At 36.3% G+C, this 19663-nt stretch overlaps 1 protein-coding gene across 2 annotated transcripts in view; it reads left to right on the forward strand.

Moving 5' to 3' along the window:
• Positions 1 to 19663, forward strand: part of LOC113060906 (A-kinase anchor protein 6-like) — a 119562-nt gene that overhangs the window by 55811 nt on the left and 44088 nt on the right. Inside the window, exons 8-9 of one of the 2 annotated variants that reach the window (XM_026230166.1) lie at positions 9692 to 9822; positions 12813 to 12933. In XM_026230166.1, the coding sequence (XP_026085951.1) occupies positions 9692 to 9822; positions 12813 to 12933 (252 nt within the window). Of the gene's footprint in view, positions 1 to 9688; positions 9823 to 12812; positions 12934 to 19663 lie in introns of both variants that reach the window. The other variant, XM_026230165.1, reaches the window with a different exon arrangement.

Raw genomic sequence — 19663 nt, forward strand, 5'->3', positions numbered from 1 at the left:
AAATAAATACATCCAAGCGCATAAAAAAAAGTAATGTGACTTTGCACTATTGACGGTAAATCCTGACTAACTAGCAGAACCATCTCATTGTTATATGGTTATTCTGAAATGCCAGAGCAAAGTCAAAGTATTCATCAAAGTATTTGTGTTTAATTGCTTCATTTAACTGTTAAACGAATTCATTCCCAAACAGCGGCATCCACCTCAGTTGTGTTCCATCTGCTCATTCTGAGGTGCAAGTAGGAAAATTGTTATATTCAGTAGCTTCTCCTACTTTTCTTAGTGATGTAAAGTGCCAGTTTATCAGGAAGTGACAATTTTGTTCTCTTTGACTCACTGGATGGAAATGCTGCTTGTTCGCAAATATTTTGTGCAATATACCAATTGTGTGCATACAGTAAATTAAATTCGTAACTTTGGATGGAAACCCGGCTATTGACTGTTTATTAGGAAAACATACTGGCCATTTTTATTAACCCCAGACTGTACTGAAAATAACAAACCTTGTGCCATCAGCAAACAGATGATGTTACATCTGTTTTATAATTTGAAAAATCATTGTGAAATATTAATGGTTTACTTTTTTGAAAATTTTCTTAAAACAAATGCCATTTGATTTTCATAAGTAAGATATGGCTAATGTAGAATATAAAATGTATTTTGTTTTCATTTTATAATATATTTGAATAGCATATTTATTTTTTTAAGTTTATATTTTTATAGTATATATATTTTTTAAGCGTATACTTTTTATAGCATATTTATTTTTTATAGTATTTATCTGTTTTACAATTTTAGCTGAAACTATGTAAAAAAGATGAATTATTTCTGATAGTTAAATACATTATTTCCTGAGCTGTAAGGAATTATCTGTGTATTATCTGTGCAATAAATTATTTGTCATACATTTACATACGCTTACAGTATTCTGTATGTAAACTAACATGTCAAACATAAAGTATATATATATATATATATATATATATATATATTTTTTTTTTTAAAGAAGTATATTATGCTAACCAAAGCTCTGTTTATTTAATAAAAAAAAAACAGTAATAAGAAATATTATTGCAATATTAATTATAATGTAATTTATTCCTATGAGATAACATATATGTGCGTTTGTGTGTGTAATGGCTCTTAAAAATAAAATAATTACTGATTTTCACGTTCTAGTGTTTAAACTATAAAATTAAAAACATCTATAGAATGCTTTATGGTACATTTTCCACAGTATGCCAGTTAACAGGCCTGCAGGCAGTGGCTCTGATGACTGATGTGTCTTTGTGCTTTAATACACGGACACAGTGTTTGACTTCAGTCTGTTCAGCTCAGAGAGGGCAGCAGAGCTCAGTCTATCCTCTAGATATCAGTCTGATCTACTGGTGGTTTATAGTTTCATTTGACCACATTCCACTTTGACAAACAATTTGCTTTCATCTCGAACTCTCACAAAAAAAAAAAAAGAAAAAAAAAGAAAAAGAAAAAATACCCCAGCTAATTTCTGCTTCCCAAACCTCAAAAGAAACCATGTCAAGGTAGCCGCGATATACAGTCTCCTTCCGATTCCAAATGAAGATCAGATTTTTTTTATGTTACTTAATTATTTCCTAATTAGTTTGCATGTTAATTAAGATGGTGGCTAATGTTAATTACCTGTATTAATGGATTCTCATGTAACACCTGCCTGAAGCGCTTGGCTCAGTTTTCAAAATATCTTCATCTAAGCCGGTTGATGCATGCCGTCTCGCTTTGTTGCAAAGCGGCAAGGAATTGAAGTCAGGGGATTTTTGAAGCAGGTCGCACTGAAGTAGTCAAACCAAATGCTCACTGTTTTCTTCTCTTCTGCTTTCATCTGAGAGCTGCATTTGCAGAAAGGATTGGCATATTATGATTAAAGTCATGTTTGTGAGCATGTGTAATCTGTGATGCTCAGTCTGTTAGATGGGTCATTCCACCAAACGGCTGCCTTTTCCAACTCTGATTAATGTGTTAAAGTATAAATAATTCAATTTGAATTCAAATGTACAGATTTTTAATACATGTTTGCATACCCTGAGATGTATCTGAACACAAATAAACACTTGAGTGACAATCAAGAACTGTATATATAATAAACGAATATATATAAATCAATATAGAACAAATAATAGATTCATGAAACCAAAGACTTCCCATTAGAATGACCTCAAATGAATTATATCTCATGTTTATCCACTATAGAGACATCAGAGCCAGCAGCAAATGTCAGAAGATCTGGCTAAGGTGCCACTGATGCCCTGGAGCTCATCTCAGAAAGTGTCAAAGCCACTTTTCAAATAGAAGCTATCTTTATTGACTGCATAAAGAAGTATTTTCTTGGCTTAAAAACTCTTAAAACTACATTATTTTTACATTTTAGTGGATTTTGTGAGAAATATGGGAAGTACAGTGATACAGATGGTAAAAAGGGTGTTCCTGTAGCGATACCAGTACAATATCTCACAATTCTCACCCAATCAGATTGGAGAACCAGAATTAACTGTTGTTTATATATATATATATATATATATATATATATATATATATATATATATACTGTATATATGTGAACACACAAGTAAAAAAGAAGACGAAAAAAATTATTGAAAATAATTAAAAATTATTTTTTACTTAAATTAATGGTGATATAAAAAGAAAACAGTTAAACACATGATCATTTTAAAAAATAAAATACACTGGATTGGCATCCATTTAAGGTTTAATAGAGAGAAATTCAGTCAACGCTAGCTCATTTACAATTACTTTTAATAGCAGTAATTTTATGCCTTTTGTTTTCATTTTTAACACTTATCAGTTTGATAATGTTTAATATGACCAATAAAAAGTATGCCTGTGATATCTTTTAATGTATTTTACATCTTTTAAATCTCTTTTAATGAATAAATGCCAAATTTAAAATGTTGCTACATAATGCAAAGAGATTTTGCTGATAAAAATGGCTACAATAACACACATACTGTACAGAGGGACACAAACATGTTTCTGTATAATGACCCAGATGTTTCCCTTCACCCGTCCATGACGGCAGAATCAACTCTGACATTCTTGACACACACCTGGTGTGATTGCTTGGCATGCATGGCAAAGCTAAAGCAAAGCAAGACCATATTAAAGCATAGATGGTCTCTATTAGATTGAAAATGATCACCCGATCAATACGACCCCCTGCCTGACTAATCCATAACATGAACATTGTTTCAGACCCCCGCGCCTTTTCCTGCACGTGTCTCGGGGTGCTTAGACTTCATGGAAGCAAGGATCAGCGATTAAATGCCACCTTTCAGCAACAACATTAAATAAGAAGTAGCAATTTGGCTTCTAGCAATTGCTAATTTCACGCCCTGATAAATGTTGCAGGAGCTAAAGCTTTCAAAGGTATTTCTTAAAGGGGCGGCAGCATATGCAGGTAAAGGCCTGCTGCGTTTCACGAGGACAAAAGCTCACTTCCATGTCAAGGTCAAAAGAGTTGTTTTGCTTTAAGCTAAATGTAAGTCATCCCTTATTACCAATTAAACATTTATTCTGACCTCATCAATTAGATTTAGAGTGAGGGCTTTTTAAAAATAGATCATTAAAATGCTGTCTAAAGAAATGATGGTGCATTAGAAGATATTTGACATTTAACAGAGACCGTACACAGGGCCGTTCACACATACAGAGATTTAATGCTACCAGAAATCATTCATTCTCAGCAGCTTGAGCAACACTGACAACTGGCATGTCTAGTGGGGCGAACAGAGGAGACGGTCCACTCATACAAAGATGAAGGGGTGAAGTGGAAATGGAATTAAATGAATGGAAGGTCCGGCTTCCAGGTAAAAGAGCCAGACGCCTTTGTTAGAGGCATCACCTCTTTTGTGCTTGTTTTAGGGTAATTCCAGTTAGTAAGTATCTGTTTGGTTTATTGCTGATTTCAGATATGAAATGCAACCTTGAAAAAACTTTTTTCCTCTCGATTTGAGTATTGGAGCTGTATTTCAATGACACACACTTTTCCAGCTCTCTTGATCTCAGAAGTATTTTTCCCATTTATTTTCTCCTTTGGCATTTCAAAATATTCTTCAATAAGAGTTCTGAGCCACTGAACTAAACCAACATGTTCTAATATATATATCATAACATTTTATCTGAAGCAACAATATGTCTAAAGATTTAGTAAAACAAAAATAACTACTTATTCAGTGAATCGTGTGACGCTGAAGACTGGAGTAATGATGTTGAAAATTCAGCTTAACCATCACAGAAATAAATGTTTAAAATAAATTCAAATATAAAAGAGTTGATTGATTTTTCTGTATTTTTGATTAAATGAATGCAGTCTTAGTGAACATAAAAGTCTTCCTTTTTTAAACAATACAAGTCTTACTGACTCCAAACTTTTAAGTATATAAAAAAAAACTTATTTGATTTTTGCAAAATATTTTGAAATGTGAAAGTGACGTGACATTCAGCCAAGTATGGTGACCCATACTCAGAATTCGTGCTCTGCATTTAACCCATCCGAAGTGCACACACACAGAGCAGTGAACACACACACACACACACACACTGTGAACACACACCCTGAGCAGTGGGCAGCCATTTATGCTGCAGCGCCCAGGGAGCAGTTGGGGGTTCAGTGCCTTGCTCAAGGGCATCTAAGTCGTGGTATTGAAGGTGGAGAGAGAACTGTACATGCACTCCCCCCACCCACAATTCCTTCCGGCCCGGGACTCGAACTCACAACCTTTCGATTGCAAGTCCAACTCTCTAACCATTAGGCCACGACTTGAAAATGAACTTAGACTGGCAGTATATGATTATTTGCATTGCTTCTAGTGGTGAGAAATCTGCTGACCTCTTTTGTCACTATTTCTGTTTAACGACAGCCTCTGTGATGGGTTGATCTCTTTTTAGGATTATTCCTTAAGAGAAGTGCACCAGGAGTTGGACTTATAAACGTGACTCTTTTAACTTGCTTCCACAGAGTAGAGGAATGCAACATGACTTAACAGCCTCAATTTCTCTCAGATTCTCAAAGGAGAAAATGAATGGGATTTTACCTACCTTAAGTTAAAGGTAGTTTGTATCTAGAAGAGTATGTAACACATTTTGCATGTTGCGAAGTGCTCATTTGATAAAGCCCAACCAATTCATCTTGCACCTACGGTGGCATCTATTCTGGTGACAGTATAGATAGTCATAGAAATATGACCCGATGTGTTTTAGTGCATACATAATCCAATTTATTTGACCAAGCAGTCAAACAACTGCAAATGAATGCGTTTGTATCAGCAGCTGGTTAGCTGCAATAGACAGATAAGCGTGAACAAATGAGAGCTACTTCTGTCTGACAACACTGTAATAATCGTCATTATTTTGAGCTACACATATAAAGTTACGTGATTCATGTGGGAAGACCCCACCACACATTAAATCTAGCCTTTATGACTAGTGATTTGAAAGTAATAGTTTCCAAATGAGTTTCATGCCTCCTACAGCTCCTCAGAGGCCCGCTCTCCTCAAAAATAATCTCCTCTCGTAACTTTTCCAAGGAGTAAGACGCAGAAAAGAAGCCAGCCGTCAGGAATAGAAGAACATTGTTTTTCCTGCTCGTGAAAGTGAAAACACTCGAAAGAAATACAATGACAATTGAGGAATTTGGTGTTCTTTTCTTTTCTTTTTTACACTGTATACGTCAGCTTTTTCCAGATGCGTGTGGAGTTTGTGAAGGTGAAGCTTTGCAGGCGTATTAGTAAATTTATGAGCTGCTTTGATAGAACCCTCGGCCATTTACAGCTGCCGTCTCGACCCCACACAACTCCCGACTGAATTTATTTTCCGAGCATGCCTGCGTGTGTGCCGCTCGCCTCCGATGCTGCCTCTGTACATCAGGACAGACCTGATGGGAGACATTTCAAACGGGCCGATGTATGTTTTGGATGTTTTGAACACCGGTCGCTGGGGGGGCCGGGGTGGCGGGAGACTTCCCACCGTTTTCAATCTCGCCACAGCGCTCCTCGCATTCAGAGCAGGTGATAAAGAAATGAACGACCCCTGTGTTTTGTCACATAGCTTAAATGTCGAATTTAGGAGGTATCCATCGGCCCCTGTCCAGCAGTTCACCTGTTTTTTTTGTTTTTTCTCGTACTGCACGCTAGAGTCACATTTTTCTCTTCATTCCCCAGCTGTTTTCAATGAAACTCTGTCCTGTTTGCACTGCTGCCACATGAATCGTCTTCCCATCCGTCTCTCCCTCTCTCTATCTCTCACTCTGTTTTTTCATTGCACATGAAGCAACAGAAGAGCGTTACTCAATTCTGTTTGGATTATATTTGATCCCGATGAATTTCACCCTCCTGTTCGATGTGAAACACATGTGCCTCAAAGCTCAAGGACGATCATGTCTGTGATTATTTTCCTCTACTGCATGATTTTTAATCACAATCTGCAGATTTTTAGAAGTTCAATTCAATTCAATTCAAGTTTATTTGTATAGCGCTTTTTACAAAACAAATCGTTACAAAGCAACTTTACAGAAAATTATGTTTCTACAATATTTAGTAGTAGCTAGTAGTTTGTGCACATTTGACAGGATTTTAGAAAAACTAAAAAATAATAATAATACAAGAAGTAGTCAGCTAGACGATGAACTATCAATATTATTAATTAAGTTATTATATGATTAAGTCACACATTTAGGAATAATTGTTAGTTCTGTTTGTTCATTCAGGGTTAGCATCATCTGAGGTCCTCTGAGGGTCAGCATCATCTCTTCTCAGGTGTTCTGGATCCAGACTGGAGCTTGTGTAAATCCTAGTTACCACGGGATGTGAATCCCGTGGCAAAACATAGAAACAAAATACAGACATCATTAGCATAGCTGCTGATCCAACAAAGTAAAATTAGTTTAACCCAAGCTAATGAATAAAAATGCACCTTTGATCAGATGCAACTACACTCACAATTAAAAAGATACATTATTCGAATGCTTGGCGAAAGAGATGTGTTTTTAATCTAGATTTAAACAGAGAGAGTGTGTCTGAACCCCGAACATTATCAGGAAGGCTATTCCAGAGTTTGGGAGCCAAATGTGAGAAGGCTCTACCTCCTTTAGTGGACTTTGCTATCCTAGGAACTACCAAAAGTCCAGCGTTTTGTGACCTTAGGGTGCGTGATGGGTTGTAACGTGGTAGAAGGCTAGTTAGGTACGCTGGAGCTAAACCATTTAGGGCCTTATAGGTAAGTAATGATAATTTGTAACTGATGCGGAACTTAATAGGTAGCCAGTGCAGAGACTGTAAAATTGGGGTAATATGATCATATTTACTTGACCTCGTAAGGACTCTCGCTGCTGCATTTTGGACGACCTGTAGCTTGTTTATTGAAGAAGCAGGACAACCACCTAGAAGTGCATTACAATAGTCCAGTCTAGAGGTCATGAATGCATGAACTAGCTTTTCTGCATCAGAAACAGATAACATGTTTCGTAGCTTGGCAATGTTTCTAAGATGGAAGAATGCAATTTTTGTAACATTGGAAATATGATTTTCAAAAGACAAATTGCTGTCTAATATAACACCCAGATTTCTGACTGTAGAGGAAGTAACAGTACATCCGTCTAGTTGCAGATTGTAATCTACAAGATTCTGTGTAGTGTTTTTTGGTCCAATAATTAATATCTCCGTCTTATCCGAATTTAATTGGAGAAAATTCTTTGTCATCCAATCTTTGTCATCCAAGAAGTCCTGTTTAGCTTACTAAGGCAAATCTGTCCGGTTTGTTCATGCTTTGTCTGACTGGCCTTTAATATTTTACTGTTAGGGTTAGGGTACTTTTTTTGTTCTCATTATTATATCTCTTCGGTATTAGGCAGTTAAAAAGAGAGCTTTTTTAGTGGTGTTTGCCGTGGCTGTTGTGCCATTGTTCTTATTTAGTGTCCCATTTGTGCTACAGACATGAAGGACACCTCAAATCACGCAGCTTGTTCAGGAGAGTGTGGTATTATTTTTCTAAGCAATTGGATGATAAAACAAGAATATCACGAGAGGGTGGACTCCACCCAGTAAACATCTATTTAGCATGCACTGGCAACCATTTTTACATTGCAGTGGCAAGTTTCAGATGAGCAAGCACCCTTTATTTTCATCAGAAATGTACAAATGTAATGTTTTACATATCTGAATAAGGATATCTTTAAACGGGCCAGGAGGAGGAACCGTGGTGTGCAGGATCAAGGGGGTTATTTACCACATGTGTTCATACAGAGGTTATGCGGGTAGCCGAGAGCGGTGAAGTGGGGGCACTCCTTCCCATAGAAAAATTAATTAAACAATGCTTTGCTTTTAAGTCAGGGGCTTACATGTGTTTTTCTTTGGTTGACATTGTCTGCATTGAGATTTTGAAAGCTTAGCCTTTATCTAAAGCAGTGATTGCATTGTGGGAACGGGCTCTGTGTGCATTATGAAACGATGAGACAAACGCTCATCAATAGCCTGTTGATGAATGTAGGGTTACAGTATGTGCTTGATATTGATGTTTTTCGTATTCACCCATGGGAGCCGCATCTTGCAGCAGCTCAGATGCATATGTCTTTATAGATTTCGAATGCATTTCAGCTCTGTGTTTTTAATACAGATAGGTAATTCTGCAAGATCAATGCAAATGCATTTTACCCACAACCAGCCATTCAAGCCACAAGAGAGGAGAATCTCCATCATGACAGTGTCCTCGGCTCAAAACCGAAGTGGCGTGCTGGGCCGAGCCGTCCTTAGGTTCAAGGTGGCTTGGAGAAATTGCTTTTGTCGGAGGTGGGCATTGGTTATTATTGTGTGTGTGTAAGCTCCGGTGGGATTGAGTAATTAGGATCCTGACGTGGTGTCGGCGAACCAGCCAAGTGAATCAAAAATGAAGGCAAATGAAAGCAAATTCCTCCGAGGAGGGAGAGGAGAATTTTGTGCGCTCGCGCCGCTAATTTTCTAGAGCTCCTAGTTAGGTTCATTTCATTCCTCCCAAATGAGCAAAGCGCCCGAGCCCCAGCATTTGATGCCTGCGCAATAAATGGAATGAAAAAGCGACACATCTTTCTGTTGATTTTCTTGTTTATTATCAAGGGTAGCTTTGATTGAGACGCAGTTTACATTCATGGAATCGTCTGACCTTTCTAGAGGCATCTGCCGAGCAGGCGCCAAGCGCTCGGTGGAGAATGTGAAGCCGGCGCGCTTCATAAAGTGTTGAGAAATGAGCAAAAAATCAAAGCCGTCTGTTGGAGATTTTATTGGCTTGCTCATTCATCGCCTCATATTTTGCCCAATAACTGATCTCCGTCAAGCCAATGTAGCCAATTTTCTCAAGCACCGAGTAGAAATACATATTTTTTTCCATTTGATTTGAAAAGCATGTACAAGTGCTTCCTAATCACTGCTGAAAACCAACACACTCTTTTCTGAAATGGAACGATGCCAGTTTCAAGCGCCACTCTTTATTGCTGCTGTATTGATTCAGCTAAATGCTAGAAGTCTGAATTAGTTTAATAGTTTTGCAGGTTCTTCTAGCTTATTGTTTTTTAATAGTTCTTGGAGTTGGATCAATGACAGTGTGGTAATTGAGGTTGCTGAGATCATATCTATTCTGAGTCTTTCTCTCTGTTTGTTTTTGGTGTCAGCAGGTGGAGGTCCAGCAGAGCCATCGAGAGGCACAGAAAGATGTTCTGGATCAGATGAGAGTGAAACTTAAAAGTCAACAGTACCGCTCCAACAGCAGAAGCGTAGACTTCACCCTGATGTCCAAGTCTAACAGGTACGAGGAGAAATGTGACTGCAGCAAACCTGATGAGCAGCTTCATTTGGAAACCCATTTTTGGTCATATTGTAGGGCAGCATCACATCTGTCCATTAAAGAGAAAGCAATTCAAGAATGCACAGTGAATAATTCAGTGAAAAATGGGCAAAGTGAAAGACATGTTGATCATAAATACATTAAGTAGTGAAAAGAATCAATAAAATGTATATTAATACTAGAGTGTCGTTCATCACTGTATTGAAATCACTTGGGAGCGGGTAAAAATGTAGTCTAATGCTTCAGTATTTTGACCTTCGAATTTAGTAAATATTTCATCATGACATTAATTTAATGTCTTCCATGCACTTGGTATGAAATGCCTGATTTGTATGATACGTGGAGTTGTTGTGTAGAGCATTTCTAATCCTTCACTTAAGGGCTTCCATGATAATTATGATGCTGACTTAGAAAGCCAATAATTTCCTGGAGTATATTTTAATATTTTGTATCTTGCTGTTTGATCAATACTGTTGATTAGGTTTATTTTGAGGACTTGAAGTAACTTTTCTCTAAATCTACTTAATGGTTCCACATGTGATTAGTTACAGACTTGAATGATCTTTTTTTTCTTTCCTAAAATAACTAATGCTGTTTTTTGGTGGTCCATTAGTTCTCTATCCTCTCCTCTCTCTCTCCTGGCCCAGTGAAGTCCTGAATGTTAACCATAGAGTCCGGATCAGACTCCTTGGCTTGGCTTTGAATCAAACATCGTTTTAATCCTTTTAAGCTTCTCGTCGTAATGATTTATTTTGCAGTAAAAAAAAAAAAAACATAATGATCCTTTGAATTTTAATGATGAGCTGCCTGCTCAAGGATTCATTGTTTTGACTCTTTGGCCGTTACCTTTGCATGGAATTATGTCTTAAGGGAGGCGCTGTCGATTTCGATGGCCTCCGGTGCCTCTCTCCAGCTCGCCGGCTTCATCAAGGGCTGATGCCCACCACCGCGGCTCCCAGCATCCCCTCACACCTGATAGAAACAGGACGCCTGCCATTCAGGAATCAAAAGCCCTCTCCAGGAGAGAAGAGACGAGGGAAACACAACAGGCAGCGGTGAAAAGGAGATGTTAAGTCCCCGCATTAGGCGCCAGGGATTAGCACCATAAATTAAAGAGCTCTTTCTATAAAACTGTCACTTCGAATGAGATGTGAGGGGTGTCAATACAGCAAGCCAACCTTTCCCGGTGAGGCTCAGGGTGAACAGTGATGAATTAGACCACCTCCCCTCCTCTTGGAAAGGTGGCGCGGTGCTGAGTGGGGGGCACGGTGACATTAAACGGATTTGAAAAGAAATAGATGGAGAGGCATCCATTTCTGTCTCACAGGAGTGTCAGTGCTACGCTGACTCGGAGGAGCCCGTGTCAAGTGGCTAACGGCTGATGTTTGGTGACAAAACCACTCCATGTGCGAGATCTGGTGTACAGGTGGATGAATCTCACAAAACCTTTCAAGTTTCAGAAAAGCATAGAAAGGAATAAGAATTTTTTTTTTTTTTTAAACAGAGCATAAAGTGCCTTGATGAGTTTCTACTCTGTGTTGAAATATTTTTAGTTTGAAGTGAAACTAACATTGTAAATGTATAAATAATTTAGGCATGTTGAACTTTTTTTTTTTAAACCAGATTTAAACCAGCCATCAAACCATGATTTGTTACCTGTCATTCAGAGGAATTAATAAATTATTATTATCATTATTACTGTGGAAAAACTACGGACAAATGATATAGTGAATTGACTTAATGAATTATATAAAAGCATGTACAATAGTTCTGCTCACAAACCAAAGCAAGCAGGAGAAAATGATGCTGACAGAACTATATCCCTTGATGCACGTTTGCTAAATGGATCTTACATTTTTTCTCCTACTTGTTTTTCGTTATTCGTCGTTAATGTTGTTTGGATGCCCCGAGAGCTTGTTTTACAAGCATTTAGATTTATGTTAGCGAGGGGAAAAACGAATATAGAAAACAATACGGTATGCAAGAATACAGAAAGATGCTGTTTAACTCACAAACAGCATATTGAGTTTTAATATCAGTCGAAGAACGCAGTGCCTGAGGGAGTCTTCACACTTCCGCCGCACACGTCTGGCTGCTTCTAATTTGCTGTCTTTGCCGTTTTGTTCTGATCAATGTCTTGCGTACAAACACGGCTCAAATGTTCACGCACTCCCCAATGTCGTTTTGTTTAATCAGCGCCTGCTTGGAAATGCTAATTCGCAGCTCTATCCTTGTTGAAATTTCCTACGTGCTAGCGTTCAATAGCGCATTTCTGTTACTTTTGTGTCTGCGCTGAACTGAAATAAAAAGGAAAGGTTGATTTTTCTCTTGCATCCTTTTTTTGATCGTTATTTGTGTAATCTCATTCATAGTTTTTCTTCTTCAGGGACAACAGGACCACTTGAGAAAGCGAGATCGTGCTAGTTTGACATAACTGTCAAAGCATTTAAAAGCAGTGCGAATTCCAAACAATTTTCCGACTAATGTTTCTAAACATGCGCCCCTCCTGCTGAGACGCAAATCTAAGCAAAGCTCAGACGCTAATATGTTTGTTTGTGGGCGTGTGGTGATGTTCTGTTATGAGTGTGCAGCTATAGTGTAAATGTATGCTCATACAATCATCCCAGTGCTGTTAAACATATTGAATGCACTGCACCGTTGAGCTGACGGAAGCATTGAGCAAGAGGAAGGTGAAGTCATGTTTAATTAAGACGTACTGCCTCACGAGCAGTCACTCAGAGCGCATGTTAAAGATCCCTCGTGCTTGCCGACTCTTTTCACACTTCACATACCCATGTCGCACTGCCCGCTAACGGGCTAGTGTAATTACCTCCGCTTGTCAAATATTCACTCGGTCAAATATGTCCGTACTAAGTCTCTCCAGACCTCACCTGAGCTGGAGAAGCTGTGAACTTCTTTCTGCCTGTCTCATTTTTCTTTTTTTCCTTCAGCCTGTCAGAGTTTGAGACGGAGTACCAGGAGCTCTGGGATTGGCTGATGGACATGGAATCTATAGTGACGGACAGCCATGATCTGATGATGTCAGAGGAACAGCAGCATCACCTGTATAAGGTAAATGGGTGTTTCTGCATTTAAAGTTGCCAACTACATTTGACTCTGACTAAATACGTGCTAGCATACTGGATCTGTGATAGACATGCACAACAGGAAGTTGCTATAGAAAAGGCAACGAATTAAAGGAATAGTTTCATTTCAGAATTGATTATAGTCTTTTTCTTCAATGCAGCACAAAATAAGATATTTTGCTCTTTTTCGTAATAGGAACCAGGGCTTTCAAGCTCCAAAAATCCCAAGTATCATGAAAGTACACTCTAAAAGATATTTTTGAGGTTGTAAATAAGAAAATGTCATTTCAATTTCATGTTTAATTTAGTGCTACTTGAAAAATGAGTGAAAAAGGTTTCTATACCAGTTTTTTTTTCAGTGTTGTATGTAGTCCATAAAAGTAAGGACTGCAAAGTCTTCTGATTGCTTAGAAACAGAAAAACTAAAAAAAGTTAAACCTCAGGTAAAGCTCACATCAAAATGTGTTGAATGACAACTATAACTCTTTAATTATTCAATTTAACTTCTTATTGAGTGGATGTTTGTAATTTTGAATATGGGGAAACACAAATGTACTTCTTGACTGTGTTAGGGAAAGTTTCTTTTAAAAGTAATGCACTACAATAACGTGTTGCTCCATAAAAAAGTAACTAATTGCGTTACTTATTTACTTTTTATGGAAAGTAATCCATTATGTTACCATTGCATTCCTTTTTTGTCAGCTGGACTGGGATTGCTTATTTGTTATTTAATTAAAAAAAAAAAAAAAAAAACCTTTAAAGGCCCTTTCACCTCAGGCTGAAGGAAGTACATCTGCCTCTGCACCTCACAAACTATTTCTCTCAATACGGGGACAGGAGAGGCGTCAGTGTAATAAATGGAAAGCAAGGTAACTTTACTTTAATTACTTGAAAAAAATAATCTGATGATGTAATTTGCATTCCCCCACCACTGCTGCTTATGGTAGTGTTTTGGAGCCTCATTTTACTTTATGAGAAAGATTACTGTATGCTGGGCAAAACTGTTCAGCAGAAGAAAGTAAGTCATATAGAATTGGAACATCATGATGGTGAGTAAATGAGGACAGAATTTTAAATTGTGGGTGAACTATTCCTAAATTTAGTGGAAATGTCAAATAGGATGTGGTGTCTCAGTGGTTAAACATCTGGGTTGGTAATCCAAAGGTTGTAGGTTCACTACTAGAAATTGCAATTCATGACCTGATCACCATTGTGCTCTTGGGAAAGACTCTTAAGGCCCGCGCACACCAAGCACGATAACTATAAAAATAAAGATATAGTTCAAAAAATCATTCTCAGTATTAAAGAATAGCAGAGTCCACACTACAACTATAACAATAAAGGCATAGAGAAATGGTATTGTTGGAATCATTTTCAGAACGATTTTTTTCCAGCTGATGAACGATATAAACATTGACATCCAATCAGAATCCATCCTGCTGTAACGAGCTCGAGGATTTAAAGTGGCAGACGCAATTGCGCTCAGAATAAACCAACGATATTGTTTGCTGGTGTGGACGCTAATATCGTTATTTTTATAGTTATCTTTATAGATATCGTTCTTGGTGTGAATGGAGCTTTACACTGTGTCCTAGCATACCTAGCTGCAAAAGTTACAAATAACACCTTGAAATTATATAAAAAATATGATCCAGGTAAATTTGGAAACTCTTAAAATAATCGTAATGTTATGCTAGTATTAAATCCAGTGGTTTCATCATGACGAGTTGGATCATTCATAAATTTCAGTATAGTTGTATACTGAAGTCTCTGAATATGGTAACAAGCACAAATTCTGCATTATAAGAAAGATTGTCAAGCAAAATAAAAATTGTATTTGTGTTAAAAGAAATAAAGATAGTCATACAGGTTTTGCGAGTACTGTACAAGAATGTCATGAGATGTTCAGCAGTTTTAGTTATTGATGTGATTGGCTGAAATTGTTCACATTGTTTGCCATTCAATGTAGACAGACTGCTTCATCCTGTTCAGTTTGCTCCAGGGAGACTGTCCCTAATGTACTGTTAGCCACTTTAAATAAGAAATTGTCTTCTAAATCATCTATAATTGTATTTTTTTCTTTCTTATCTTAAACTGGAAGCATATAATGCAGAATGTTAAATTATAGATTTATCAGTAATATTTCAAATGAGCCTTGACTTTTGATTCTCTTAAACCAATTTAGCGAAACCATGTCTGAATATTACAATACTGCGAGCCGGCGATTAGATTGTCTTCCATTTCAATCTCTGTCCTGCTGTCACACGTTCTACAGCCAGACTCACTCAGTCATTTTAACACATTTCAGTAAAAGTTCATTTCAGAGAAACGTGAGAGGGAAAGAGAAGGAGTGCAAAACAGAGATAGTACCTCGCCCTGTTTACAGTCCATGAATTTTTATTAGTCCCAGATAAAGTGGCCTGTATTGTGTTAGGTCAATATGTTTGTTCATGATTAAAACAAACTGATTTTGCTCCTCCGTATTGATTGCATTCACACCTGCCCTAATAAATATGTATTGGGCCTACATGTTGGTTATCAGCTTTTTTTGTGGGGTTCTCCTGTGGCACGTTATCAGGACTCTATGTGGGATTGATTGGGAGAGGGGTACACGTGTAGACTGAGCCGGGGCCAGGACTGGGGGAGTTTATCGTAAAAAGGTAGGGAGGCAGAAAGCCAGACTTGCCGGGAGGCAGAGACCGTAAATCAGACTCATTTAGGCTTCTTTACCGGACTGATTCCGACACTTGTCATCCTCCGATTGCTCAGAGCATATGGCATATTTCAAAAGAGCAGATTGTGAATCATAAAGAAATGAAAATTAATAACCACACCACCCCCGAACAGCCCCCCCCCCAGGCTTCAGACTGGAAACAACCCCTAATGATGAGAGCAGTAACGGCATGCCGGCGGCCCCCTCTTCCTCCTCCCTCTTCCTCTCCCCTCAAAACCTGCGGAGGTCATGTTCAAGGTCAGAACTAATCTTCCCGCTCATTGGGCACACTGACCCCACCATTAGTCATATCTTACAGTAAGAGAGAACTGAGGAAAGATCAGCCAGTTTTCTGCTCTTTCTTAGTGTAATGTACTCTTTTTGCTGTGTGCATTATGTAGTTTCTGTATACATAAAATGTGTATGACCTATTACATCTCTCAAAATGTGCCGTATACACTCAGATTACTCTGCATGGATTACTGTATCCCATAATTCAATACACTTGACTTGATATTTGATTTTCAGTTTGATAAATTAAGTTACATTTTAAAAACTAAGATGTTTTATGTTGCTAGCATGCAATGTGTAATTTCTGAGTTAAAGAAAGATTATTTATTAATTAATACATGATTTATTAGTGAAACTTCAGACTCCATAAGGCAAAGTGGATGGATTTCATAGAAAATTTGCATAATACATAAAATTATACAATTATATATTTATAAACAAAATATAAGTTATTTCATGCATTATATTATGTTGTGTTTTAGAAATATATGTATATACGGTCCTAAATAACCATGTTAACTAAATGAAAAATTAGTTTTATTAATTTATATTATAATTTAGATTTGTTTTATATTATTAAAGTTGATTTATTATATTTATTACTTTTATTATAATTGATAATCTATAATTGAAACTGAAGTGATCAAATCTCTAATTTCTGATCATTTTCCTACCATGTTCAATATGTCTCTTCCTGCAATCCCTCATAAAACTGCCTCTGATACAAAACAAACCTGAGATTATTCACCACTGTTCTGCTAGGCCTTTACTGACACTACAATGAAGTCAGCTCTTCTGTATCCTTTGAGTTTTTAGTATTTGATCTAGATGTCGAATGACACTTTGAAATTTTAAACACTATATGGCTGAATATACAGTAGTAAATGTTATTTCACAATCATGTAAGAAAGTGGAAAGAATGGAAAAAAAGACAAACTGCAAATATCTTTTAATATATTTAAGGACCGTTTATCTTTATATCAGAGCTGTCAAGAAAGCAAAGTCTTTCTATTTTTCTAATCTGATCGAAAAAATCATCACAATCCTAGAGTTCTTTTTCTCTGTTATAAATTCAGTATTCAGTTCTTCTGTACAGTCTTTCTGAAATCCTACATGTGCACTTTATGAAGATTTATTTGGTACTGCACAGTACTGAAACTGCCCTTGTAAAAGTTTGTAATGATATTATAATGGCTACTGATTTTGGTGATTATGTCATATTCAACACTGTTGACCATGAAATTCTAATCTTCGCTTGGAGTCTTATGTGGGTCTGGGGAGCGAGGGGTTAAATTGGTCTAAATCTTTGCTTGCAAACTGAACTTTCTCAGTTAAAATAGGAAACTTCACTTCCTCTTTAGGCAATTTAACCTGTGGTGTTCCTCAGGGATCTGTTCTAGCACCTACTTTATTTTCCTCTACTTCCTACTTGAAAACAAGATGCAACAGAGCCTTTGAAGGTGGTGGCCCCACTCTGTGGAATAATCTCCTGAACCAAATTAAAATGACTTCCACTTTATCTGAGTTTAAATCTAGTCTAAAAACTAATTTGTTTGTCTCTGCTTTTAACATGTAATTTTATCTTATTTTTATTGTCTCTAATTGTTAGTGATTTTGTGTTACTTAGTAATTATTATACAGCACTTTGGTTGGTTCGTGGTCATTATTAAATGTGCTTTAGAAATAAATGGAACTTGAACTTGAACTTGAATATAACCTTTTATTTATATTAAGTCAAGTCAAGTCACCTTTATTTATATAGCGCTTTTAACAATGCAGATTTTGTCAAAGCAGCTTTACAGTATCAAAATAGGAAAATAGTGTGTCAATGCAAATGGACAATAGTAAACACAATTACCAGTTAAAGGATTTTTTTTTTTTTGTCATCGTCCATCTCGGTTCAGTTCAGTTTGAATAGTATCTGTGCAATATATATATATATATATATATATATATATATATATATATATATATACATATATATATATATATATATATATACATATATATATATATATATATATATATATATATATATATATATATACATATATATATATATATATATATATGTGCTACTAAGTTTTAAAATAAAAGTATCACATTGAATTAAACATTACATTTTGAAGCAGAAAGACTGACATAATATTTCCTTCTAAATACTCCAACAATCGTTTTTACAGTTACTGTATAATAAATATGTTTAAAGTGGAGCATATAAATTTTCTTATTTTTGTAAAGAGTACAGTATTATTAGGAGTTTATAGCACAGTTTGCAAAATGTTCATTACATTGTGAACACGGCCAACAAAATTGACTAGTTGATAAAAATAAGCAATAAATCAATAAATATTAACAATAAAAGTAGATAAAAAAATCCAGAATAATTTAAGAGTCGATGGCATTAACATGCAACGTAGTTGCTCTTTTGGCATCAGTGTCACATTCTGATGTTTGAAATTTTTTTTTTTTTTTTTTTGCTACATACTGCATAGTAGTATTAGTAGTAGTAGTAGGTCATTTATTTATCTTGCTCACTATGCAGTAAGCAATACTGCAGTATTCGTGTCTGTACATAACCTTTGAGATACAACTTGACTGACCATTTATCTCAGGTATGACCGACTGTCACAAGAAATCACACAAATTCTCCATGTTGTCTGTTCCCTTTCTTAAAACAACCATTGATGTGTTTTTAGCACTTTCAACCAATTAACCTGTATGAATGAGTTGTGTGAATGGGTGAATGTGAGGCGATTTGTAAAGTGCTTTGGATGACCATGGGTCTGTTAAAAGCGCTACATAAATGCAGTCCATTTACCATTTACCATGCAGTTTCTCATCTTTTGTTTGCTGCATGTCAGTCAGACATTAGCTTGTTAACTGCTTATGCACTGGAAGTGTCAGTGTGTGTGTATACAGCACCTTTAGCGCACACTGACATGCTGAATAGATCTTGGTCTAATCTAACACGCTCTAATGCGCTTGCTGATCAAAGCTCATCTCATCCAAACCTTCCATGTTCTCTTGTGCTGCTGCTGCCCTGCAGATGTGCTCCTTTCTCACTGGCTTGTTTGTTCAAGCTGTACCTTTGATTGCTGAGGTTTACGAGGCATTGTTATCTGTCTTTATGCATGTGAAATCAAAAGATCTGATCGTCTCGCTTTTCCAGATGCAGCCTTAAAGGTTTTTTTTCCATGTGAACTGTTTATAGGATCTGTCAGAGCATGTAAAATGCAACTTAATTTGCTTTTAGGATTCTCAACTCTTCAACTGATCGTGTGTGCTTTAATGGCTCAAATTTTGTAATAAATTAAATGTTATGTATTTATTTGCATGTATTTTCATAAAATAAATTTATAATATAGGTTTATTATTTTAATGAATTGCATTATGTTGTTATTGTTAGGACCATGATAACAACATAATGGAATAACCATATTTGGATAAATACAGTGATAATACCATGTTTATATACATAATATATTATGTATTTATAATAATGTTATTTATTTATTTAGAATAATATTATCATAAATATATGATGTATTTATTATAATGTTATTTATTTATTTATTATAAATAATATTATAATAAATACAGGTGTGCATATATTATAACTTTATTTAATTAAAAATATATTACTTTATGTAAAAAAAAGATATATAAAAATAGATATATTCAAAAGTATATATACAAAAATTATTATTTA

The sequence above is a fragment of the Carassius auratus genome, chromosome 42, assembly GCF_003368295.1.
Source record: "Carassius auratus strain Wakin chromosome 42, ASM336829v1, whole genome shotgun sequence".
Lineage (NCBI taxonomy): Eukaryota > Metazoa > Chordata > Actinopteri > Cypriniformes > Cyprinidae > Carassius > Carassius auratus.